The sequence below is a fragment of the Artemia sp. Qi Xiang Cuo genome, chromosome 21 (genome assembly GCF_049724085.1).
Source record: "Artemia sp. Qi Xiang Cuo chromosome 21, ASM4972408v1, whole genome shotgun sequence".
Lineage (NCBI taxonomy): Eukaryota > Metazoa > Arthropoda > Branchiopoda > Anostraca > Artemiidae > Artemia > Artemia sp. Qi Xiang Cuo.
In genome coordinates this window covers 26,347,838-26,374,599 of record NC_142814.1, presented here as the reverse complement: position 1 = coordinate 26,374,599, position 26,762 = coordinate 26,347,838, and the positions used below count along the sequence as shown (strand labels likewise).

Sequence of the window (26,762 nt, the reverse complement as noted above, 5' to 3'; positions counted from 1 at the left end):
TAAAATACTCATAGTGCATAAAAGGGACTAACATTGCTTTCCATTTTGTGCTTACACTAATAAAATATGTTTCAAGTTTTTTCTTATCTGCAGTCTTGGAATGAAAATTATTCCATGCAAAAATTATTGCTAATCATAATTTGAGTTCTGGTAGTACTCTAAGTCGGAAAAAATTATTCTCCGATATAAAAACCACACTTATTCAAAATTAATCCCTTTTTAGGTGTCCATGGTAAATAAATCGTTCTCGGGACAAACTTTATTTTTAATAATTTATAAAGCAGTTGCACAAGGTGAAAGAGACTTTTACATTTTCAGAAAAGCCGTTGCTTAAATAAGGAACAAATGCAATAGGCCCGGAGAAGAAAACACTTTTTTTTAGCTGTTTTTATTTAACTATTCCCGTTTTTTTCCTCCCTGACGAATTTACTACTATTCCCCTCCCACAATGTGCCTGATAAAGAACTTATCCATAGCCCTAAAGAACACGATTTTGATAAAAGCCTGCATAATGAAGTAGCTGTTTCTGCGGAAGTTTTCCCATTACTGCTAAGTGAGTGAAACCTATATGTTGCATAAAATATATAACGTTACAAAAGGACAATATTTTATAGATAACTGAAATTTATATTAGCCAGTTTTCACAGAAAACCAGTAATGATATATCCCTTAAGACTCTTAGCTTTATGATGAAGTGGTGCCTATTTCGTAGGAGAGTTTGAAATTCGCCATCTTTTCGGATCTTTTTGTAAAGTTTATTTTATTATCTGAAAAAAGCAAAACAGACAAAACTAATTTTAAAAATGAAGTTTTCCCGGTGGAAAGAACGAGCGAAGTTGAAAACTTAGAACGGCCAAAAATTGATACTTCGCAGTTTGTGCAACATATATCTACAAAACTAGCGCTTTAATGAAAACTGAGCTAAGTTTTTTTTTGTTCCAAAATATATTGAATCTTCATTATGTAAATATTAGAAATGCAGATCACTTTAACATTACTTCTACACACTTCGTAAGATCCGGTTTTTCTATTGATATAGTTTACTCTAAGACATGGAAAGTGCTACCTAAGTATGTAAAAGAGAAGAGGGCAGTGGAATCATTTAAATTTGTGATAAAGCATATTTTGGGTCATTGGGTTGATTGTTGTTGTTTTTCTTGGGGGAAAGAGGGGAAATGGGTAAGAAAGGTTTGAAGGGTAGCTAAAGATAAGTTAAAGGGAATTATGTTGTTTTGGGTTCGTTTCCTTTTATTGATTCGGATTTTTTGGTAGCTGGGTCTCAATTTTGGTAGTGTGGAGTGGATGGATTTGAATGTTCACGTGAATTGCAGCCTAGAGGAAAAGTGTTTAGTAATTCAAAACGTTTACTTAAAGATTGTATCTTTTTTGTATGAATTTTTTATATGCTCATTGAATCTATTATTAATAAAACTGAATTGAACTTGTTTTTTTTTCTTTTACAAAATGGAAAGTATATACTAAAAGTTATCGATATCATTGCTGGTGAATGACTATTGAGAACCTTAAAAATTAGTCTCTGATTTTCTACAGACTACTTAAGGGCTTTTCTGCTCTTAAAAAAACACCCTTTTTGTTTTCAAGGAGTTTATATACTTCGTTGCATCAGCCTTGACACGTTAAAAAAACTATAACAAACCTTGGTTACATTCTGTTTCTGGCGCGACATCTTTTTGACTACTATTACTGTCTTGACGGCTACTTATTGACAACTTTCGGGCTTGAGCAACACTAAAATGAAAAATGATACGCCATTAAACATTGTCCTGAGAAATACGACAATAGGTCAAGACACAATTTTAAACCGTACGTCAGATATACATGTCGTCTTCGTTCATTTCAATTTCCATAAACAGTCAACCCCTCCCATATAATAATCGCACCAAGAATTAGTATAATTTTTACTAACACTCTTTCCAAAAACCACATAAGAAAACCAAATAGTGTTTAGGCATAGAGCGCACCATTTACAATATCATACACCTCCACTTCCTGAGAAATAGTGTACTCTTACTTTAGAAGAATTACGCCTATGGTTCCATGGAGCATGCACCTACGGTTTCAAACCTGTTCCCTCAGGTCTATCCCTTAGGATGAGCCAAATCTTCTTGGGAGGGAGTTGGAAACACAGGGAAGGTGCATTTTAGACCGCACTTTTCCTCTTTTTCATAGAAGGGGGATTTGGAAAAACTGGATTCCCCCATGTTTCCCCTGCGACACAGATACTTAATTTACTCCTTTGTTTCATCAGAGTTACCGCTGCCAAAGAAATAGGAAATGAGCTAAAGAGACAAAATATAAAAACTACGATCCCATTTCCTATCTGACTAAAAAAATTCTTTGTTTTATTGTTTATTTAGACATTATGGTACTTTCAAATCCCGTCGTATGCGTAGCCTGGGGAGTAGCGGGATTCGGAGGTTAAAGGAGCCAGCTATTTCTCTTCACGCTGTTGCAGTTTAGAGAAATATCTTCAATTCTTCAATTGCAGTTTAGAGAAATATCTTCAATTCTTCAATTGCAGTTTAGAGAAATATCTTCAATATTCTTTAATGTTATCCTCCTCTTCATTTTTTGCTATTTCGCTATTTGTAGATTTTCGTCGTCCATTAAGTTCTCTAGTAGTTTTCTATAGGGCTCATGTTGAAGATCAAAGAAAATGAAAAAAGATGTTCAAGTAGTTTGGCTTGGCAATGGATAAAAGAAAAACTGGATAGTCTGGTACGATGTGAGATACCTATCGCTAGACTGGAGGAAAAAGGCAAAGAAAAAAAAAGTATAAGCGATACTTGAGGAGCGTTGGACGGTTTTTTTTGTCTACAGATTTTAGACCAGTATTTAAATATTATATATATATATATATATATATATATATATATATATATATATATATATATATATATATATATATATATATATATATATATATATATATATATATATATATATATATATATATATATATATATATACACATATATATATATATATATATATATATATATATATATATATATATATATATATCCATGAACAAAAATTCACGTTCAGTAATTTCTTAGGAAAATCATTCGAACCTTAGAATAAAAGAGGAACTTGAAGAGAAATTAGAAAGTAAACTTTTTCTTCACACATTTTTTTAAAATTCTTCCTTTTTAATACTAACATGATAACTTTTGCTAAGGAATAAAAGTCATGTTTTCTTTTCTAAGTCAAAGTAATCGATTAAGTTGACCTAGTATTTGGTTTGTTTAAAGAATATACTTCTAACAATTTTCTATTGTATTTTTGACTCAAAAAAAAAAAAAAAAAAAAAAAAAAAAACGGGGAACAAAGTAAGTCAGACCCCGATTCCTCAGTAATTCGACATATTTGCTCATACACTTGTGAGCTATAATTTTTGTAAAGCCATCCTCCTCTAATCAATACTTCTTGTCCAATTCTTCCCAAGTTTCTGCCATCTTTTGTTCTTTTAAAGGGATTTAGTTGAGGAGTATCAGTAAAATGATAACGATTTTTAAATAGGAGGAGGGAGATAATCGAGTATCTTATATAAACAAGAGGTATGGGGTCCATCCATAGAAAGTTTGTAATTTTACACCTTAAAAAGCTGCAACAATAATTTTTTTTTTTTATTTCTTTGAGGGGAGCCTTTCAGACCAATCTCAAGGACCCCATGTACGAATTATTGCCTCTAGATCAGTAAATTGTTTCAAAACTCTTTTCTTAACCCATTTCGTTCATTTTTATAACTATTCACTCTCATAATAAAGAAAGCAAATCATCACAGTAAAATATTCCAATTTTTTCTGGAATAAACCGCCAAAACTTGGTTATTTCATCCTTAAACTCACTTTTAAGTATCATATGCCTAGTGGCATCATATGGTTAATACAAATACTTTTAAGCTAAGGGGTCATGGGCCTGCTTCGTTCCTCTAACAGTACAGATCGAAAACTCCCGTACGATTCCGATCAAATCCTTGTGCAATTCTCCTTAAAAAAAGATAATCCGCTTTTCTGCGAAAAGAAATGGCGATGAGAGCGGCGATAGTGCATTGGATGGGCCTCTAGTCGACTTTGGCTCTCAAATCATTTCTATTGACGATTCTTACTGAATATACTTGTATGATTTGAATTCAAACAGCGTGCCACGTACAAACTTTTTACAAAAAAATGGTGGGAGGGGGAGACACAACTGGCCCACTTTGATCCTTTTCAGACAGGGACAAAAAAATGGGGCCATTTTTTCCTGGAATGGCCCCAAAAGTAGACAATTAAATAAAAAACTGAATTAAAATTACAAACAGAAATGGCTTGTAAAAGTAGGTGGCAGCACTTTGACCCATAGGAAAATACTCCTTTTCTGAATCTCTTAAATTTTTCTATCAATTATTCTGAGAAAATATTTTGGCGATGGGCCAGGAAACCTTCACGCATCTAAATAATTTTAAATTTAGTCAATTGCCAGATTGAACAGAGCTTTCTACTCGAGAACAGAATCCAGGTTCGAAGTAATGAACTCTTGGCGGGACAATATCAGAGACTGTCTTTGACACTCTTTGGTCTTTGACACGTCATAAACTCCACCTCAGCACCCGGACTGTAGGATCTGTTTTAAGGACAGGCAAAATCCTATTTTTTAGCCCTAGTTAAGAACTAAACGCATATTTCCAAAATATGATGTCATATTCATCAATGCAGCAGAAGATTCAAACTTACTGTATAAACCAGAGAGGTTAGAACCTTCCCTTTTTCTCACAATCTACTGAAATCGACGATGCAGATAACATAATAACAAGTGCAGCTCTGCAACAGAAATATATGCGAGCACATACAGGTTTTGAAAAGCCGTGAGAGATTTTAGACAACACGGAAAAGTTGCAATCCACATTGTCGCACAATAGAAAACGCGGGACAGAATTAAAGAATGAAATATTAATTTCATAGTTCCCCCACAGGAATAAATACCCTATAATTTTCTAAGCACGCCTAGGTTTATGGATGTTTTTAATTTAATGAGACTAACACGTTGCTTTAATGTAAGATATGTTAAATTAAGGTTACCATGGTGCTTTGATATAATTTCAAGAAAACAAATATGAGAGTATGGCCGAAATTTTTTCTCGATCAGCAACGCAAACTCATGGGACTGAGTTAGGAAAAGGCTTCAAACAAATGTTACGACAGGCAAACCGGCAATTTTCTATTGCATAAAAAAGATTAATGGCATATATTGAAGATAATACTAAAAGAGATCCTTGAGGCTTTCCAAATCTATGACACTAACTTTAGCACGGCTGCCACAAATTCAACTGGTGAAAAATAGGGACTTAGGGACCTCTCTAGGGACCATTCTGAGCGCAAAATGCATCTCGAAACTCAGTTTTCAGAAAGCTTTTGAAAGAAAAAGCGGTGACACAACAGCAAATGACACTTGACTAAGAAAAAAAAATGGAAATGATCTCTCGACATCTCTCGATGTCTTGCAGACATCTCTCGATGATTAGAGGTCAAGTAATAATTAAGAAACCTACCACCTGAGAATCATCATGTCATGGGAGGAGCTTTTTCCTTCTTTTTTTCTGAACACTTTAGTTTCGAATACTAAAAAATTAGATACAAAAATATAATGAAAGAGATACGGGTACGATAACTAGAACACACAACCTATTTGTTTCCATTTTTTTGCACTGCCTTCTACTGGAACACATATGTGATCAGTAACTGTTTCTTCAACTCTAGCTGCTGCTGGTTCTTTGAGTTCCATCTATCATAGCCTGCGCTAGCTGTATTTTGACCATGTCCTCTTTTCAGTGCCGTGTTTGATGCGGTTATGAGCTTCCTTCAGTAACTCGTCTGCGGACTGTTCCTTGGAACCAAACATTTTTTTCTCTCTGAGATATTTTTCGAAAGTCTCTATTGTCTGTCTTTTCAAAGAGGTTTTAGCGAGCTGCTGTTGCTCTCTTAGCCGTTCTCCTGCCTCCAGATCCTGCCGCTCTTTCGCAGTTTTTCTCTCAAGGCTTTTTCCTGCTGTAGGTATAAATCATAGCTCTTTCTAGCGGATTCGGCCAGTTTTATCAACTCTTCAGTGACAGCAACATTTTGCACACGTCCTCCAAATCTGCCCCACTTATTTATCACAAACAGATGTGCCACTCAAAGCTCGCTCATTCATCGAAGCTCTTTCTTTGCTGAGAATTGGCCCGGAAAGGGAGAAACCTCGATCAATTCTGGCAGACTCGTGTGAAATGGTCAAAGCATTTTTTTTACGACTTCAGACAAGTTGGGATATGTTCCTCCCTGGATCACATTGTTCCACTTATCGTCTATCCTTCCTAGCTCCGATGGAGGTTCAGATAACTAGACTAGCTTTAACTCGTCAAATAAAATGTCTTTTTGCGTTACGATTTCTGCTCTTCATTTAAAAAACCCATCTTCAATGCTCATTCAGCACCTTGCCCTGCTTTTTCAGATGATTTTTGTGCAAGGTGTCGTTCCCAGTAATTTTTGCATAGGGTCCCTTACCCCTGTGCCAAAAAAGGGGAAACCCCTGGAAGAATGTACGTCTTTTCGACCCATTACTATATCAACAACTTTTTGCAAAATTTTTGAGCTACTTATAATTAAAGAAATAAATGAGAAATGTTACGCACCACTCTCCCAATTTGGCTTTCAACCTGGTCTTGGTTGTGGCCATGCGCTAAGCGTCGTGGCTTCTGTCCTTATTGACGCTGAAAGCTCAGGCGAGTCGGTCGCGATTGGTATTCATGATGTCAAGCGTGCGTTTGATTCCCTTATCCACGACCAAATTTTTCTAGAAATGGGAAAGAGAGGCGTCCAACGAGATGTCATAATGCCATTAAAGGACATGTATGAAAACCTCCAGGCACAAATAAAAGTTGTTTCACCCGAGAAGAATATAAGTGAAATTTACCCAACTGTCCCAGTACGAAAAGGCGCCCGGCAAGGTGCTCCTACTTCTGCCCCGGCTTTTAATAACAGTGTTCTTTCAGCACAGGAAAATTACCAAATAACGTGTGTTCTGGATGGTGTTGACCTTTCTCTTCTGTGTTATGCTGACGATATTTTAAATATGAGCCGGAATATTGGTGGCATCGAATGCAATTTTGCTATTTTTCAAAAGCAATATGCTGCGATAGGCCTAGAATTTAACGCTGCAAAATCAGAGGTATTACTGTTTAATTGGCCCGAAAACCAAGTCCCGCCTACCATAGACCTTGGACAGACAAGTATTAAGCCAGCAGATCACATCATTTATCTTGGACTACCGATTGGTAAAACGCTGAGACACACACGACAGCTATTAATTCAACATCTCGAAAAGCGTACCGGTTTTGCATACAGCAGATTGGTTGCAACGAAGTTCAGCTTCAACCGGTTTATCCTTGCTCGGCTGTATACTGCACTGGCATTGCCCCATTTTTTATACCTGAGCCCTTTTTGGCGAACATTTCCATGCACCACTAAACAGAAACTTCGAGCAATATTTTTTAAATATGCTAAGTACCTTTTAAGACTCCCCCCCTGGACACGTAACACATACCTCATTAATAGGTATAAACTGGCAGATCCCACTCTTATAATTGAAAATCAGATATCCCGTTTTAACAGTAAAATTGGTAACCACCCCTGGTATAGTTTACTCAAGCAGTAGTTAAGTGTAGAATTGTTTCTTATTTCTTGTCAGTTTAATGTTTTTCTCGTTTGTATCCGTTGATGTATTATTTGTCCCTTTTTTTTCTTTTTTATTTTTATTTATCTTTATTTTAATCTGTCTTGTGTTTTTGTAACGACGGGTTATAAATAAATAATAATAATAATAATTGCTTTCTGCCGACTTCATCAAGGGTCATCTTCCAGAAATAGAGTCCAAGAGCTTCGGTTAAAAAATAAGCGAACTTAGTTCACCCGAAGGAAATGTTTTTGACCACTGCATCTCGGAACATTTTTCCATATACATCTATTCCATTTGCGGATTTCCCACGATAGTCAGACTCAATAATCTTCGGAGCCCATGTAATTTCTGCAACTGTTGTTTCTTCCCGCACTACGCAAGCACCTAGGTGTATGAGCAGTTTTGCCGGTTCACCTCTCTCCATGGAAGATGCTGCCGAGAGATGAAGCTAATTCGGCATTAGCCTTAAGGCAACATTTTTCGTACATTCCGCAGTCCTGACGTTCTGCAGTATAGCATATGATCTCTTATGCTAGAAAAGTAATGCATTACAGGTAGAAAAGTAGAAAAAAAATAAATCTCCCAGAATAGCTCTTCGCCACTCTTTCATTTGGTGTCCCGTCGCACCTTTCTCTTCCAACCAAGACTCCAAGAATTTGCACTTTCCCATTCTAATTCAAACTGAAACTTCAAACTCTAAACTTTAAGAAAATAAAAAATGTTAGTAGAAAAATATATAAGCTATTACCAGAAATGTATTCAAATAAAAAAGGGCGCTAGGAAGCAGTCTAATAGTTCAAGAAATGTATGTAAGCTCAAAATCGCGCAAGAAACCTGGTTTTAAGACCACCTCCTTCGTATTTTGTACTTCAAGCCATTCTCTTATTTTTTTTTTTCCTCTGTGTGCAACAAAGTGACACCCAAAAAAGAGTTGTCTAAGTAATTAACAAAGCCAACCAAACCTTGTCGTCTCCTAGCCTATTGACTCCAGAGGCAAAGGGTGTCCCTCCTTTTCGTGACTAGTCTGTATGCTCTGTCCAGACAGTAACACTGTAGCCTATGTAACAACAAGTTTTGTCTTTCTTAGACAAGCCAAACAGGTTCTAAAAATCTCAATCGAAAAAAAAAAAAATACGGAAAACCGTATACTCATAGGCATTGGTAGCCTTCAGATTACGGAGCTTTAAACCAAAGCAAGAAAAGAGACTTTAGGGACTTTGTGGCAGCCCTACTTCAGTACCCAAAGTGATCAATCTATTATACAGTTATGATTTAAGCCAATTATTCCACAATACTATCTGGGATAGTTTCTTAACTAAAATTTCATGAGAAAAGCAGTCAAAGCTTCTTGAATATCTAGAAGCTCTTTCTATGTTGCTTGTCTTTTCGGTCAATTTCAAATATACTACGAATAAAGTTCAAAAGATTTATACATACATGCTTTGTTGGGTGATCCTTCTGAAAAACAAACATTAGTTATGCAATATTTTTTTCAAATTGAAGAAACTAAGGAAGCAATTTAGGAAAGACGTTTCAATTATTTTTACAAGAGTCAGTGAAAATTAACTAAGTCTCTTCTTGGAGGGCCCCTGAGTCGAAGGGTCAATTTCAGAGGCAACGCTGTAGTGTTACCTATAGTAAAGGCCATACGGCTCCAATGTTTTCCCAGAAGCACTTCATACGGAAGGGGTCGTCGTAAAAACTTCAAAGGGGGCTCATTCGATTGGAAATCGAGAGTTCTAGTGCCCTTATTAATAGTCGAAAATGATTGGAGGGCAACTAGACCCCCCCACGCCCATCATTCCCCCAAACACATCCAATCAAAATTTCGAGATAGCCATTTTGTTCAGCGTAGTTGATTTGCAGATAGAAAATATATTTTTAAGGAGGACACTCCCCCACAACCCTCAGGGCAAGGGTTTTAATCTATGCCGTGGGGGCATATAAGGTTTTTATAGAAGGCGTTGTCATAGAAACTTCAAAACAGGCTCATTCGATTGGAAATTAAAGGGCTAGTGCCCTTTTTAATAGTCGATAGTGATTGGAGGGCAACTACCCCCCCCCCCACGCCCAGCATTCCCCCAAACAAATCCAATCAAAATTTCGAGATAGCCATTTTGTTCAGCGTGGTTGATTTCCAGATAGAAAATATGTTTTTGAGGAGGACAATCCCCCACAACCCTCAGGGCGAGGGGTTTAAGGTATGCCCTGGGGACATATAAGGTTTTTATAGAAAGCGTTGTCGTAGAAAATTAAAAACAGGCTCATTACATTAGAAATTCAAAGGGCAAGTGCCCTTTTTAATAGTCAAAAGTGATTTGAGGGGAATTACCCCCCCCCCCCCCTACGCCCATCATTCCCCCAAACATATCCAATCAAAATTTCGAGATAGCCATTTTGTTCAGCGTAGTTGATTTCCAGATAGAAAACATATTTTTGTGGAGTACATTTCCCCACAACCCTCAGGGCAAGGGTTTTAAGTTAAGCCTTGAGGGCATATCAGGTTTTTATTGAAGGCGTTGTCGTAGAAACTTCAAAAATGGCTCATTTAATTGGAAATTCAAACGGATATTGCCCTTTTTAATAGTCGAAAGTGATTGGGGGGCAACTAGCCACCTCCCCCCACGCCCATCATATCCTCAAACACATCTCATAAAAATTTTGGAATAGCCATATTGTTCAGTATAATTGGGTTTCACATAGAAAATAATTTTTTGAGGATGAAACAACCCCACAATCATTGTGGCAAGGGGTTCAAGTTACGCCGTTTGGGCGTATAAGCTTTTTGTAGAAGGTAGTGTCGTAGAAATTTCAAAAAAGGCTAATTCGATTGGAAATTCAAAGGGGTAGTGCCCTTTTTAATAGTCGAAAGTGATTGGAGGGCAACTAGTCCCCCCCACGCCCATCATTCCCCCAAACACATCCACTCAAAATTTTGAGATAACTATTTTGTTCAGCGTAGTTGATTTCCAGATAGAAAATATGTTTTTGTGGAGGACACTCCCCCACAACCCTCAAGACAAGGGTTTTAAGTTATGCCCTGGGGTCATATACAGTTTTTTCAAAAGGCGCTGTCATATGAACCTAAAAACAAGCAAATGCAACTGGGAATTCAAAGGTAAGGTGCTTTTTTCAGCAGTCGAAAGGGATTGGAGGGCAAATACCCCCCCTCTCACGCCACCATTTTCCGAAACCCATCCAATCAAAATTTTGAGTTAGCCATTTTATTAAACGTTGTTTTAATGTCTGGAAATTAGGTCTTTGAGGATGACAACTCCCCCACAGCTCTCAGGGCAAGGGTTGTAATTTAAGGATTCTTTGAATCCTTCATATTATTTTTTATGGAAGGGATACTCGTATAAACTTTAGAGAGGGCTCATTTGATTGAAAATTGAAAGTTCTTGTTCACTTTTTAAGAGGCAAAAGAGATTGGAGGGCAACTAGCCCCACCCCCTCCTCCACGCCCGAAATGCATCAGATAAAAAAAAATTTTGTTAAAAATAGTTGAAAGGTTAAGTAACAAAACTCTGGCGTCGACAAAACCCCCCAGGGCCCGGGGACAGGAAGAGATTCTCGTATAAACTTCAGAGAGGGCTCATTTGATTGGAAATTGGAAGTTCTAGTCCAGCTCTTACGAGTCAAAATCGATCTAAGGGCAAATTCCCTCCCCCCTTACGCCCTTTTCCCAGCCCCTCCCTTTGAACTAATTCTGTTTATACCTGAAGGCCCAAAGAGAGTTAGAATGCTCTGGTATTAACACACACCTATTAGGCATCTGCTCTCCTCCCTAACAAGGAAAGAAACAGAGAGTGTAAGGCAGTGGAGGATCCAGGAGGGGGCACGGGGGGCGCCCCCTCCAAACGTAGTCTAAAGTAATGTAATTTACTTAATTAACGCAAGATTGCGTTAATTAAACATGCTCCTAACGCAAGTTTATCGGATCAATCTATTTTGCACCCCCACTAAAAAATCCTGGATCCGCCCCTGGTGTAAGGTCACTATAAATTTTAATTTGTAATTCAACGAACCCCGTTCCAAAGTTTATGCGACCACCTCTTCCACATAAAGTGCCCCAGGAAAAATAAATAAGTATTAATTCATGGAACCCTTATGGCTCTTTACTTAGGTAGCGCTATAGCATTGCTTCTGACCTAAAAAGTTGAGTAGAAATTTCAGCTTCCATTTTTATGAATATCCGAAATTATCTGAGGGGAATATGTTGGGGGAGCATAGTCCACGGCTGGGAAGTTTCTGTTGGGTAAAATTTAATGCGGGGGAATTATCAGCAGGAAAAGAAAATGTTCTTTGAGGGGAGAGGACTTTCCCAGGGGCGGGTTTTCCAAATGTGAATTATTCAGAGAGGGGACGACTAAACCCATTCGATAATATTCTAAATTTTACATCTGAAAATAACGGGAATAAAGAATCAACAAAAATGTCAGAGATAGCACTTAAGGTTCCTTTAAAAGGTTTCTTTAATGTATTTTGAAACAAGACCTTTCAAAAAGACTTACTATTTTAATTTATTTTAATGTCTCTCGGGCCAGTTAATTCTGGATGCGAGGTGGGATACTTCACCCACCTCCCACTGTCTCAGATGAGGTTTTAGTTTTTATCTCAAGCCTTAATAATGAACGCAATGCGATAAAAGTATAACTCAAAATAACATATATAGAATAATATATACACATAACACGGAACAGTTAAATCAAAATTGCATATTATGAGTTGAGGTTCACCCAAATGATGGGCCAGGGGGCTCACCATTCCACAATCTATGAAATCAATCCTGCAATAACTGAAAATATAAAGTATTTTTGAGTATTTTAACGTCTTCCACAACTCAAACGGTCCAACATTCTACAGCCCAGTGAATCTGTTTAATCTCCTGAATCGGGAACGGAGGAGGTAAGTGAAGTTCCGCCCCGTATTGGATGAGTCTCCAACCTTACCCTCCCCCTCTCCTACTGTCTACGCTAAAGTTTTCTTCCTTCTGTCAACTACGCCACCCCCACTCCAAAGAAATTAATAAGGTAAATTTTTGTATGGGAATAACACATAGTAAATCTTTTGTAATAAAAGTTTGAATTTTAACAGGTATTCATATCTCCTGAGCTTAAGTTTAAAATGGCCTTTTCTTTCCTTTGAAAAACTTATTTTTCGGAAAGTTGTTTTTTAATTAATATCAAAACAATGAGGGGGTCGTTTTGTTCAAGAATGGGTGATCGACAAAACCCCTCCAACAATAGACCAATTTCATTTTTAATGACTTAATATTTAAAATCTTTCCTAAATTGTTTCTTTAGTTTCCTAAACTTGAAGAATAAATAGCATAATTACTGGTAAAATTAGATTAAGTTACAGCATAATTGATAAGATAAAATTAATAACCTTAATTGGAATTAGATCCTGCCGGTTCCAGAGGAAATTCTCAGGTGACTGAACAGTTTTGGGATGTTTCATTTTCATCTATACTCAATAATACATTGGTTTCAAGCAAGATGGTCCTTCATAATCTTTACATTTTGAATATTACCCAGGATTATGGAATCTGTACCGGAATGATAATGTGTTCTTTATGCAACGATTTATTAGTCTACATACTTTACTAGTATTTTTTTTAACTGTTAAATTTATTCATAAAATAAAAAAGCCCTATAATTGAAAGAAATGAACAAACCAATGTTTATAGTTCACGAAGAGTTTCTGTAATTTTTCCAGAACTGAATTTCTTTACTCATGAGTGAAACAAACCCCTGGAAATGAACAAACAAATAGTATTTGATTACCAGACTGACAAACTAATTCTTAAATAACAATGTAAGTTTGGTTAAAATTATTAGCAGCATTAGAATCATTCAAACAAGTGTCCCAGTATGTCCTAGTTTAAATTCTTAAACTAACTTGATTTTACCCTGTTAAATAATATTTTCTTTTTTTGGTATTATGTTCAACAGGCTATAATGATATTTGATATGATTTTTATTAACATAAAAAGCCTTTGTGGGTCATACAAATAAATGAATTAGTTAAAGAAAAGGGTGCCTATGTTCCATACCTGCGCGCACCAGCAATCCCAACTTCTTAATCTCCATAACATTTCCATTATTCATACCTATCCATATCCTCACAAAAGTTCCACCGTTTCTAAGTGCAATACTAAAGTTAAAGTTATTCCTTATGACAGAAGGATTTACATTAAATTCGGGAACTGAATAAAATAAATCCCCTTTATGATTTCATTCAGTATTGGAACTGAACCGCTTGATTGTCTTTAAACTATACCTATACGCACTTTTACTTTAACAAAACAACGTTAAAGAAACAGGAATTCCGTCACACCTTCGACGTTTTCCTTACAAAAACTGTAATTAATATTATTAGACATGTAAATGCTTCACCCTCTGGAGACTTTATTGGTCTATTAAAAATTTCATTAAAATAATATGAAATCTAAAAGATTCGATAATTTCGGCCATCGGAAAAAAGACCACATAGACAATTGCATCTGATGAGCAATTGACAGTTGAAAAATCACTAATAGAAAATGTAAGACCCTGAAGTTTAAACTTGTGTCGACACGTTACCTGTCTGCATTACAGTCAATTGAAATTTTACGCTATTAGTTAACTTCGTATTGTTTCTTTTTGATTTAAGCAAATCAATTAATAACATCAAAATTAAATCATTTCAACTAATATCAACGAGCACGTATTCTTTGTGTGCACTATTCTCCTCCCTCCTCCCTTAATGAAGACCCCTAATTTTGCGATATATTACAAAACTTCAAATAGGACTTAAGCATAGAACCAAATTGATAATGTTTTTGTAAACAAATTTTCTATATTTTATAACCATTTGTTTTTGTTTCTGAGAACATAAAATTTGACAAATTACTTTGTAAAATATGAATTCATACAAGTTTAACGAAAAAAAATTGCAATTTTCTAGATATGGTCAATACAAAAGCTTCTGTGGCTTTATAACTCACCCTGATCCTGACATATCTAGTGGTTGAAGCCCTTGATTATTAGTGTCTCCCTGAGCTGCAGGTTCTGTTGAAGCTCCAGGTACAGGGGAGGGGATGATTTCTTCAGATGACTCACTAAGTCCTAAACAAAGAAGGAATTATATAAATTAAAACGATTAAGGTGCTACAACTAAGTAGTCCATAAACTTAAAAAGAGGAAAAGACGAGGGGATGAGATCATACCTTGGATTAGGTTCTTGACTCCAACATTAGAATAACAAAATTGTGCCGTAATTCTATTATCTCGGTACAACAGAATCAGAAAAGGAACATTCAAAAGGAGATTCACTGCTGCTTTAAACTTTGATATACTGGCCAACTAAGAGACAAATTTCCAGGAATGTCTGATGGGCTTATTTGCTTGAACGCGGAAAATGTCCTTGAAAAAATTTCAACGTAAATCTTCGTCAAATTAGCTTCTAAAAAGAATAATTACGGCTCGATAGCCAAAATATTTTGTTATTTCGTTGTGTTTTGGAATTCAGGATAGATCCTTATGAGCACACAACATTCAAAATAAATCAAACATTTTAACACCAAATTATCATATGGTTAAAAAGTGAAACAAGTCAATTTGGTATTTGAGAGACTCAGTAATTACCATGTTATCTGGAAATTATTAGAACTTAAAAGTAGTGACGACTAACCGAAATCGGGAAAATAAGAGATATCCGGTAGTCGTAGTTCACGAAAGTTTCCTGGTTTTCAAAAACAGTTCCACTCTGAAGTCTTATTTCTAAAATAAAGAAAAACTGGGTCTTTTGTTCTCATTTACTATGCGGACATCCTCATTACTTGAACTTTCAGCCAATTTGACTCTAAAAAAATAAAAAATATCATATTCAGTGTTGTCTGTTATGTCCATTACAAATTAATCATTTTAGTTAAGACTTAATATTAAATATCTACATGTGTCTACAAGTTAAAAGTAAGATAAAGTAAGACTCGTTACACAGTTTGGAAAATCTCAATGTCTAAACTACAAACAAAGGTAGCAGAATACTTAACTTTTTCTGCTTAGGTTCTATTTGTTTGATTTAAAAAAAACGCATGGTGAATCCAATTTTTACAGAAACTTGTATTTGATATCAGAAACATACGCAAAACAATTTCAGGGTTGATGTATGGGGGGTCGGGGTGGAGCAGAAGTTCGAAAGAAAACACGGTAACGATCACAATAATTTAGGTATTTTGAGGGGTTTACGGGGTTCATAAGAAGAAAGGGGTAATAAAAACCCCATTAATTAACTCAATTTGAGGTTTTGTTTTATATCCTACGCATTAAAGCATGTCAGTAACAGCTTTCTGTGGCGCTTCTCACTACATAGTTTAGAAGGAGATAATCCTTGTTTTTCATTGTCTTGCTTTTCTGCCAACTCAGAATCTATGCATAATGACTAACCTGAGCCATTCCTGTTAGCTTAGGCATTGTAATTAGCATATTCCCTTGTTTTTGATACCATCTTTCCTTCTGCAATTTGATCTTTTTTCCTTTTTCTCTTTGTCCATACTTTCACTCCCCCCCCCCTTTTCTTTTATTTGTTAGGGTCAACAATTCCTTTATTTCGGCGTCCAGATTGCTGCAAGTGGGAAATAACAGTGTTTTTCAATCCTAAATCCTAATAAGCCTGCAAGTGGTAAGCAGCTTTCATACTATGTACATAATTCCCCATGCCAAGTGATTAAGTTACGTTACATAAAGCGTATCTTTTCCTACTTAAACAAGTCCTTTCACACTAAGCTAATGTAAAAAAAAAAAACTTTGCCGGTCTTTGTTTTTAAATTGTCTGTATTTAAATTTTGAACCTTGTCTTGGAGCGAAATAAGTCTATAAAGTAATAAAAAGTACACAAAGCCATCAAAGTTTTGCATACAAAAGAGCTGAGATGCACTTAAACTAGAGGCAAACCTGAAAATCAATTAAACAAAACTGAATGTAAGGAAGTATTTTGCTGATATTAACAGTTCTTCCCTTCAAATCCGAACCTGACATTTCATGAACAACTAATTTTACATCCATGCTCCTTCTACTAATCGGGCTAAATATTGTTCTAACCAATATAAAAATAGTTTGCTGATTTTCTTGCTTTTTATTCTTCAATGTCATGTGCAAAAGATTGCACAGTTTATTGTCTTCGGTTTTAAAATTGACTTAATTATGGATTTTGAACTAAAATGTAATTCAAAACCATGAAATCAACAATGTTTTGCATATCTCCAATCTCTTTATATTTTTCAATACTGCAATACTTTCAATACTACAAAAGGTTTCAGATTGATTTAGAGTGTGACTTTTTATAGATATACTAGTTTTGGCTATATATTTAGCCATTTGTGTCTTATGGAGCTCTGAATAAGCGGGCTGAGCCACTTATGATTATATAAAAAGAATTGCTTTATTCAATAGGAGAGAAAAATAAAAAATTATGCTCATTTACCAAAAAAAAAAAAAAAAAAAAAAAAAAAAAAAAAAAATCAAGATCTTAAGATTCAAATTTGAAACTTGTAGTCCAGTTTTTGCTACTGACGGTTCTATTAAATTCCTATAGATGCGTGCCACCATGACAAACATCAATAGGAAAAGTGAGAACACACATTTTGGGTATGGAATTCAAACAATAGATTTATTTCTAAGTAAAAAAAAATGTTCAGATAACAAGATTTTTAAAGAAAGTGAACCCATAGGCTCAACATTCTGGACCGCTCATTTCAAAGCATACAGGCAAAGCCCCGAGATTAGTAGACCAGGTTTGCCAGGTGTTCTGGCAAACCACCCAAGGATTGGTGTCCCTGCCAATCAGAGCTTATAAGTGGTATATTCTGCAAGAGGCTGGCTTTTACACCTTTTTGGGGGTCACTGCATCCTTGCCGAGGGTAAGTATGAAGAGTTCGACTGCTCCTTATTCAATGAAGCAAGTTTGTATACAGAGTTCTGCTGTTCATTGTTTGGGCAAACTACCCATACAGCTGGTCAATTATTGAGGTCAATTCATTTTAGCCTAAAAAACATCCTCAATTGTCAGAGTGCTGAAAATAATTTTGCCGGGGTGGACGCTGTTTTTCTGTGTGTTTGTTAATTTTTGGTAGACATTGTCCATGTGTCTTTAGAGCATTAAATATCTATCTGTCTATCTATATCTATCATGTGTGCGAGACTTTCTGTAATTATGTATGTTACTTTAACGGTATTATGTGCTTTATCATATTTTTGTTCTGTTTTGTACCTGTGCATTGTTATGGTTATGTACTATATTTTGTTAGTGTTATTAGTGTTAGTGTTAGTGTTAGTGTTAGTGTTATTTTGTTAGTGTTATTGTTTAACATGTGTAGGCAGGAACAATATAAAGTTAGGCGTTATTGACAGTGAGGTCACTATACCTGGTTACACTTGACTGAGGCTGGATAAAAAATTGTTTTAGAGAAGCTTGACTTTTGGTGGAGGTGGAGTTGCCGTCTACCGAAAAATAATATCTCCTTATATCAATTCATATACCTAGTGATGAAGAAATTCTTTTGGTTAAGGTAAATCTACCAAATAAATCTTCTATTATGAAATAGGGTTTAATCCAACAAAAATGAAAACCACTAAACATTTAGAAGATAGCTTGGAATTTGTCAAGAGAAAATTTCAAAAAGCAGGCATAATTAACCAAGGAGACTTTAATGTCTATTTTGGTCACTGGCTGAAAAGCATTAGAACTGAAATGAAAGGCATGGCTCTGTTAGACTTAATTCTTACGTATGGTCTAGACCAGGTTATTGAATTCAACACTTACATTGACATTCATGATCATCTTGGCTTGACTTTTTCTTGACTGATAAATTGGAACTCCCCATTCCTCTCACCTCTTAGTTTTGGAAGAGCTTTGCATATGATTGGCCACATAGTTGACGTTCAACAATTTGAGCAGATTGTTGTCTTGCTTCATCAGCGTTCATTTACGTGTTGTGCTTGACAAACTCATTTCAGAAAAGCATCCAAATGCTGTCAGGAGTACCCAAAGGAGGTATTCTTGAACCAGCTCTTCTCTTAGTGTCCATAAACAACATAGGGTAAGGCCTTATGCTACGCTTTATTAGCATAGGGTCAATACCTAAGCAAAGTGAGGTCCTCCTGCTCCAGGAAGCTAAGTGTGCCCTGTCCTAAGATAGAAAAGCCTGACGAGTCCAATTTGGCACTATTTACGTCATGCATCAGACACACCATAGAATATACAAGTACCCTCTTTACTGTTGCTCAAACTAGCAACACCACTCCTCTTCAATGTATCCAAATCAAGTAGTTCACGCAGCAACTTCTAGATACTCTGATGCAAAAACCCTGCAGCAAACCGAGGAACATTTCGACGTGATGCCTATGCCCGTGTTTTGCAATTACACACATTGCCTTCCATCAAGAGTTGTCAAGGCTCGTTCCAAACACAGCTAAACCTTTGCAGTGAACTTGTCAAGGTGCAGCACGTCAGGGCTGTCTTGTGTAGAGTCAAGCTGGCACAAATTCTTGAAAACCAGTTTTACTAAACGAACCGTAGCCATGTGGAATGCCCTTCCAGCAGAGGTATTCCCGGAAATTCTTCTCTTGAGGCGCATTTCATCAGTAACCAGCAGATCATAATTTGCAATGAAGCCTGTAATACAACAAAATAGCTTGCACCCCTCCCTCTTCCAAAAGTCCACAAAAGTGTACATTTACTACATGTTATTTTCCCTTACATAGGTTAACAGGTATAATTAAAAGGAGAAATTAACTATAAGGAAAAAGAAATACAATAAGACAAAACTATATTAATCAATATGTAATAATAGTAAAATAAAGTAAAGGAATTAAGAGATAGAAGAGATACCTTTTATCTTGAGAAGGTTGGCAACTTGTACTATGTCTGATAACTGCTCCCTTGTGACATAAATTTCACTTTTATAAATATATTCCACAATTGCTTTCAAGTCCATTGCTTTTACACCAGGTGGCATAATTAAAACAGGGTGACCAGTTATATTATTCGCCAAAACTCTTTGGAAATAAGTTGAACAGGCAGATAAAATTAGCTAGAAAACAAAAGATCAATTAGCTTTTCTTTGAACAACATAGGAAGAATGAGAAACAGAGATATGAAATCCTCCACCATTGATCCAAGAGATACACCTAGGGAAACTCTAGACAGTAGCTTTCTTGATAAGTGGCCTATTCATAATGCATTTACTCTTAGACAAATGTGTAATAATCAAAGCACAAGTAATATTACACATAGGAGGATGAGAGAAGAATCCCCCCCCCCCCCCGCTTCAGGAAAGGTTGAAGGGCTACTTGTCTCCTATGGCCTTGTCTCCTATGGACATGTCTAAGTCCTCCTTCAAGATTTACCTTTCTTTAATATAATGATGAAATTATTTGGGTCAAAGCCTAACATAAGCGACTCCCTAGGCCGCTCTCTGCCATAGCAGTGTGCGTTTTCTATTATTGAACTGGTCAGCCCGCTGCAGCAAGAAAGGCTTTTTGGGAGAAGCTGCAGCAATTGAGACAGATTACATCTAGAGAACTCACCCATATTTTGGAGTAGTAATGCTAGGAGATGCTAATGAACTTGATAGCAAATCGCTGGCCCGGTCACTTAACCTTAAAACTAGTCGATTTTTCAACAACTAAGGGTGAGAGAAGAATCCACCCCCCCCCTCTTTAAGAAAGGTTGAAGGGCTACTACAAAGATAGAAGATAGAAGAGGTACCTTTAATCTTGAGAAGGTTGGCAACTTGTACTATGTCTGATAACTGCTCCCTTGTGACATAAATTTTACTTTTATAAATATATTCCACAATTGCTTTCAAGTCCATTGCTTTTACACCAGGTGGCATAATTAAAACAGGGTGACCAGTTATATTATTCACCAAAACTCTTTGGAAATAAGTTGTAAGGATGTAATCCTGACAAATCTTTCAGAACATTACCAGAATCCAAGTAAACTAGCACCACTTGGTGGAAGTTATCATTATATGCTACAGTGGAACCCCTTGGAAAAAAAGTAAAAATTAAATATTCAGTAACCGAAATTACTTCAAAGCAAATCACAGACCATGGTCTGCTGCAATTCAGTGACTGGATAACGGGAGAAAACTGGGTCGCGGTCTCTTCAGCTAAATACTTGGATTCCCAAGTAGAAGAATTCCATAATAAGGTAAATCCAAAATTTCTCGAGTGCTTTCCCAAACGTAAGACTAAATTATGTTGTAGTGATAAACCATACGTAAATTCAAAAATAAAGCAACTGATAAAACAATTGCACCTAATACGAAAAGGTCAAGAGAACCAAGCAAAACAGTTGTCAAACCAAATAAAATGGAAAATCAAAGAGGCACAAGCAAATTACAATGAAAATGAAGTTGACCATCTTTTGGAGTCTAAGCCTTCGCAGTTCTTCAGTAAATTAAAAAGTCTGACTGGTAAAAGTTCTCAACGAGTTGACTTCATGAAGGAGGAGCCTCTAGAGAAAACTGCGAATGATTTAAATGCCCATTTTGCTTCAATTGTGCAATCTTACCCCCTCTTCCACCTGAGGATCTTCCAGTAAATTTAACTACTCCTTCAGATGATAATTTAATTGCTGATATTTCATCGGCAAATATAATCCGTAAACTCTCTTCGTTAAAAAGAACGTCCGTTCTTCTTTAAAAAAAAAAAAAAAAAAAAAAACACTTCCGTTGCCCCTTTTGACATTCCAGTTGCTCTCATTAAAGCATTTGCTAGAGAATTATCATTTACCCTTCAGATAATTTTCAATAATATAACAAAAACAATATATTTTCCAAAGAAATGGAAGAAAGGGTTTATTACCCCCATTCCAAAGAAAGGAGCAGCTAACGGTTTCTCTGGTGTCCAGCCGATCACAGTTACGTCAGTTTTTAGCAGAATATACTAAAGCTTTGTTGCCACATGCTTGAAAAAATATCTTTTGAGAGTAACTGATCAAAAGCAATTTGGTAACATCCCTAAGTGTTCGACAGTTCATTACCTCGGTAATTTAATTGATTTTAAAACACCTGGATGAACCTGGAAAATGGATAAATTTAATTGCAATTGATTTCAGAAAAGCATTTGACCTTTTTGATCACAAAATCCTTTTAGAAAAAATGGCGGAAAAAATATACCCAGCTTTATTATTAAAATCATTAAGAGCTTCTTAACAAAAAGAGACCAACCTGTAAAGTATAAAGACCAATTTTCCACTTCTCTGCCAGTTTTTTGTGGAATTCCACAAGGAACTGTGATAGGTCTTCCTCCTAATGATAAATGAAATTGCTGCTGAGCTGGAGGACAGATGGAAATACGTTGACGACTTGTCCTTAACGGAAGTCGTATCTGAGGATTCAAAGACTAATACTGCTGGTTTCATCGACCAAGTTACCTCAGAGACGGCTAAACTAAACATGGTCATGAATAAAGACAAATGCTCAATCACAACATTTTCTTTTTCTTCAGAATACTCAACTGTCTTTGGAACCTCCTATCGCTTCCGAGCTAATAAGTCATAAAATAACTTTACTTGGTGTTGTGATTTCTTCTGACACTTTAAAAAAAAAAACTAACGGCGCAATCCAAATGCTAAAAACATTGAAAAATTTTTGAGTTCCTAAGGACAAGCTGAAACTAATATTTTGCACTTTCATCCGGCCCTCAGTTGAATATGCTTGTCCAGTTTGGCACTTTGCCCTTACCCAGGATGAAACTGATAAAATAGAACGAGTTCAGAAGAGATCACTGCAAATTATTCATGGCGGTTCCCCTCTACCTTACTCCTTTTACCTCAAAGAATTTAAACTTGAATCCCTTTCTTCCCGCCGAGAGAAAAATTATGCCAAAGACTGGCTCCTCCCTCCTCCAACATCCCACCGACTGATCATTCCTTCCCCCACCTTTTGTCCCTATAAGATCTCGTCCCCCCAGGGAAGTGGCTGAGAAGGTTCAGAAACTGACTCCAGTCCACTGTAACACCATGCGCTACAATAAAAGCTTTGTGCCATGCTTTGTGAAATATTACAATGATCTCTGGTGTTTTTATTCTTTAGTTTATTTTATCCTGACGAAGTTTTATCAGATAATTTTATTCTCAATCTCAAGTGTTTTTATCCTTTAATTTATTTATCCTGACGAAGTTTTATCAGACAAATTTATTTTGCTATTTATGACTAAGAGACGTCATATTTGGGCTATGCCCAAGAGAGCTATGTCTTGTTTTTGAATTAAATGAAAAAAAAGATTTATCTAACTAGACATTTACATATGAGAATTTCTCAAGTAAGAAGAACAATATTGCCCAGATACGAATATCTTTTGCGAGTATGTTTCTTTTTGTAAAACTTGTAAAAAAAAACTTTCCTTGTTAATATTTTAAATTCTGCCACCTGGAAGGGGCCTTCTGAAATTCCACGAGTGAGTTCCAAATACTACATCCTCCCTCATGCTGGGTACAGATATTGAAAGAATAATATGATAATAAATATCTGATTTCATCTTGTTGTCTGAATTCTAGTACAAAATCTACCAAAGGAGACTTACAAGGTCTACCCCTTTAAACTGGGTATGTATACTTTTGATGGCCTTTGTTTTTTATACCCAGCCTCATTCCTTGTTGTTGGACCAATAGTGTTTCCAAAATAGACTATGCTGGAACTTGGAAATGACAGCTTTCCTTTTCGAGTGACACGATTTTGCCTAGCTCTCTCTAGTGTTATTATTAAATGCTCACCATGTCCCTCAAGGACTAAGTTGAAGACAAGAATTCCCATAAAGTTACTTAATTCTTCAGGACCTCTCTAAATTTGTCTTTGGATTTCATCTTTGGCAGACAAAGTGTCGAATAAGATTTGTCAGAATTACCTTATACAGCAAGATCTACCATGATAGTGTTGAATACCATAAAGCCTGCTGATTTGTCATCTAAAACTAATGATCAATAGACTGATCTGGTACCTAATCAGCTTTTAAATTTTACTCCATGTAGGTTTGATATGACATCTCTTGAGGAAGACATACACCATCAATTTATTTTTATTGCATTGATTATGTCAACAGGGCCATTAACGATTGCCATTCTTCTTCTACAGCTACTATTGAGTTAACCTAGTCTGTGAATATCGAAATTAATTTTTATTTTTTGCTCATTTTCTACTTGTATCAGTTTGCTGTCAAGATTTCAATGCTGGGGATATGGAATTTTTCTAGTTGGGTTGACGTGCAGGTATGGCATCCTTACTTGGGGAAAAGGAGTCAATGAGACCAGGGATAATGGATGTTGGGGGGGGCTAAAGAGGCTCAAACATTCTACTTTTGGCTCTGATGGAGTTATAATTTTAAAGGTAATCCCACATAAAAAAAAAACTAAACATAAAATAAAAATTCAAAAATATACAATACAAAGCACATAAAATAAGATCAAATCAATCGAGTAAGCTGCTTCTTGTGACACAAATGTAGAACCAGAAGTTTTCCATATTAGTATTATTTATTGAAAACCTGTTGTTGTACAAAAAGAAAATTACAGAGCACTACAAAGAAAAAAGAAAAACAAAACAAAGGCAAATTATCACTATACAACTATGACTTCCAAGGTCTTGAAATCTTGATGTGTCTAAGCACGTCTTGAAATCTTGTGGTTGTGTTTCTCCATAAGCTTAGTAATAGCTATAGTAGGATCTGCTATGTGAAGACTGTTGATGAGTATTAAATTGCATGTCCAGGTTGGATATCTAAGTAGGTATTTTGCAAAACGGAAAAAAGTGGAGCAGATTTTTGATTTATCAACATTTGTAAGAATCTTCCAGAAGGGTGCAATGTAGAGGATATGGCGGAGAACAACAATGTTTTACAGCGTTGCAAGATAACGGCAATTGAAACGAAGCTTAGCAGAGGCTATGAAAGCATAGGAAGCTGATATGCACAATTTGATGACTTCTGTTAGGAGATGATGAGTATGAGAAATGGTATTTCCAATGGGAATACCAAGATAAACGATTTGGTCAGATGGACAGATCTTTGATCCTATGGGTCCTATATATAATCTCATTAGTAAGTGGGCCTTTCGAGTTAAAAAGCATGACGTTGAACTTTTCAGCATTAAATTCAAGACCAGATTTTAAGTATTCTCCTTGCAGTTTTTGGAAAGTTTTAAAAATTTTGTCCAAAGTTTGGCTGATGTTAAAAATGTTATTATTATAAGTGACTAAGGAGACATCGAGGCCAGAGAGAATGCATGACATCTCGCACTGGTCCTGAGTTTCGAGGACATAATTATTGAATTAACAAGGTAAGGCAATTGCACCTTGTCTGGCTCCTCTTAACTGGTATAGTTCTATCCAATGGCCTTGCCATTTCATCTTGCTTAAGAGGGATTTTAAGACGGACTCGCAGCTTAGCATACATATCCCTTTGAGATCTAATGATAGCCGGATTTACTCGTCTTTTAACAGCCCTTAAAAGCATAAAGGGGTGGATCAGGGAGTTAGCTCTTTTATACACAGTAGTTCATAAAGCTTGCATAAACTGGTTGAAACAGTAATGGACCTGAAAGATAAGCATTGATTTGAGGTTTTTTGCTTGTTTGGAATAAGAGAAAGATCTCCCACGCAGAATGTTGACAAAACCAAGCCTTGTGTAAAAATTATCTGCTGCAGTAATGTGAGATGTTCTAAAAGCAAACAATGATATTTAAATATGTCTAGTCTTTCCTAATATTTGACAGAGGTGTAGCTAAATAGCACCCTAGTGCTTCATTACAACAAGACCAGTGAAACAAGAGGAGGACTAACTGGTTTAAACTAGAAATCCCATAGCTGCAAACAGAAGAAGAAGGGGGGGGGCAAAGTATTATATTTTCAATTTCGCTGGATCTTTGTTGGTATGACATGAATTGATCAAAAAGATAAAGCTTTATTCTCAAAATGGCTCTCACTAACAAACACTGCCAAACTTAATGCATTGTCAGAGACACTAGTGTAATACAAAAAAAAACTATAATAATACAATAATAATGGTTAGAAACCAAATAATGAGTCATTAAAAAAAATTGGGTCATTAAAAAACTGCTAAATAGACAACAAACTGAACATCATACAGTACAAAAGTTGAGCACATATAACAACTGTTAAAAGATAAAAACTTTTCATTGGTAAATTATTTATTGAGCTGGATCAATCACTCCAAAGTAGAGTTTGTACAGAGAAAAGCTAATAAGTAGTTCCATAATGTTGTCATCTGCTTTAAATCCAGCCTATTTAGACTTTCACTTCTGTCTCTTCAGATCCAAAGAGACCAAGCAGGAATACTGATGACATTTTTGATATTCCTATTTTTCTAGATAGCAAATACTCTTCAACAAGACAGCATGCTTTCAACATCTTTACCTGGCAAACCTTGTACCAGGAATTGATTTATGCAAAAGATTTGGCCTGCATTCCCTCTCATACAGAGCTAAAAAAGAGGCCAGAGACAGCTGCAATTTTTTTTGTAAATCCATCATCATTCCAAAACTTTAATAAATAATAACCCCTAGGCTTAACCCAAGACAAAATGAACCAGATAGGTGCCTAGAGTTCAATGACTCAAAATACAAAGTCCTACATCTTGGATGCAACCATTCAAAACGTCCATATCGTTTAGAGGACATCCAGGTTGAGGCAGTTGGTGAGGAAAGGGACCTGGGGGTCATTGTTGACTATGAGTTGAAGTTTTGTAGTCACATACAAGCTCAAGTTGCAGCTCAAGCTCAAAGAAAACCAAGCCCTCATAAAACAAACATTTGCTACCAGGAAGCTGTGTGTGATGATGAAACTTTAAAAGGTCATGGTCTACCCTCATCTGAAATTCGGCATAGCTTTAGCCTCTCCCAGCTATAAGATGGATGTGAAGGTACTGGAGAGTATTCAAAGAAGAGCAACAAAGCTTACCCCAAGACTGCAAGGCAAAAACTATGAGGAACGTCTCACCTCACTAAAACTCCCTACTTTAGTATACTGTAGAAAAAGAGGA

General features: G+C 36.1%; 1 protein-coding gene across 1 annotated transcript in view; it reads right to left on the bottom strand.

Annotated features, from left to right (window-relative positions):
• Positions 1 to 1,630: 1,630 nt before the first annotated feature.
• The window catches only part of LOC148939382 (longitudinals lacking protein-like), a 37,370-nt gene continuing 12,238 nt past the window's right edge, over positions 1,631 to 26,762 (bottom strand). The window contains exons 2-4 of the mRNA XM_089107058.1: positions 19,591 to 19,792; positions 14,708 to 14,828; positions 1,631 to 1,749 (exon numbers count right to left, since the gene is read on the bottom strand). Coding sequence (XP_088963184.1) covers positions 1,647 to 1,749; positions 14,708 to 14,828; positions 19,591 to 19,792 — 426 coding nt within the window. The 3' untranslated portion in view covers positions 1,631 to 1,646. The remainder of the gene's footprint in view (positions 1,750 to 14,707; positions 14,829 to 19,590; positions 19,793 to 26,762) is intronic.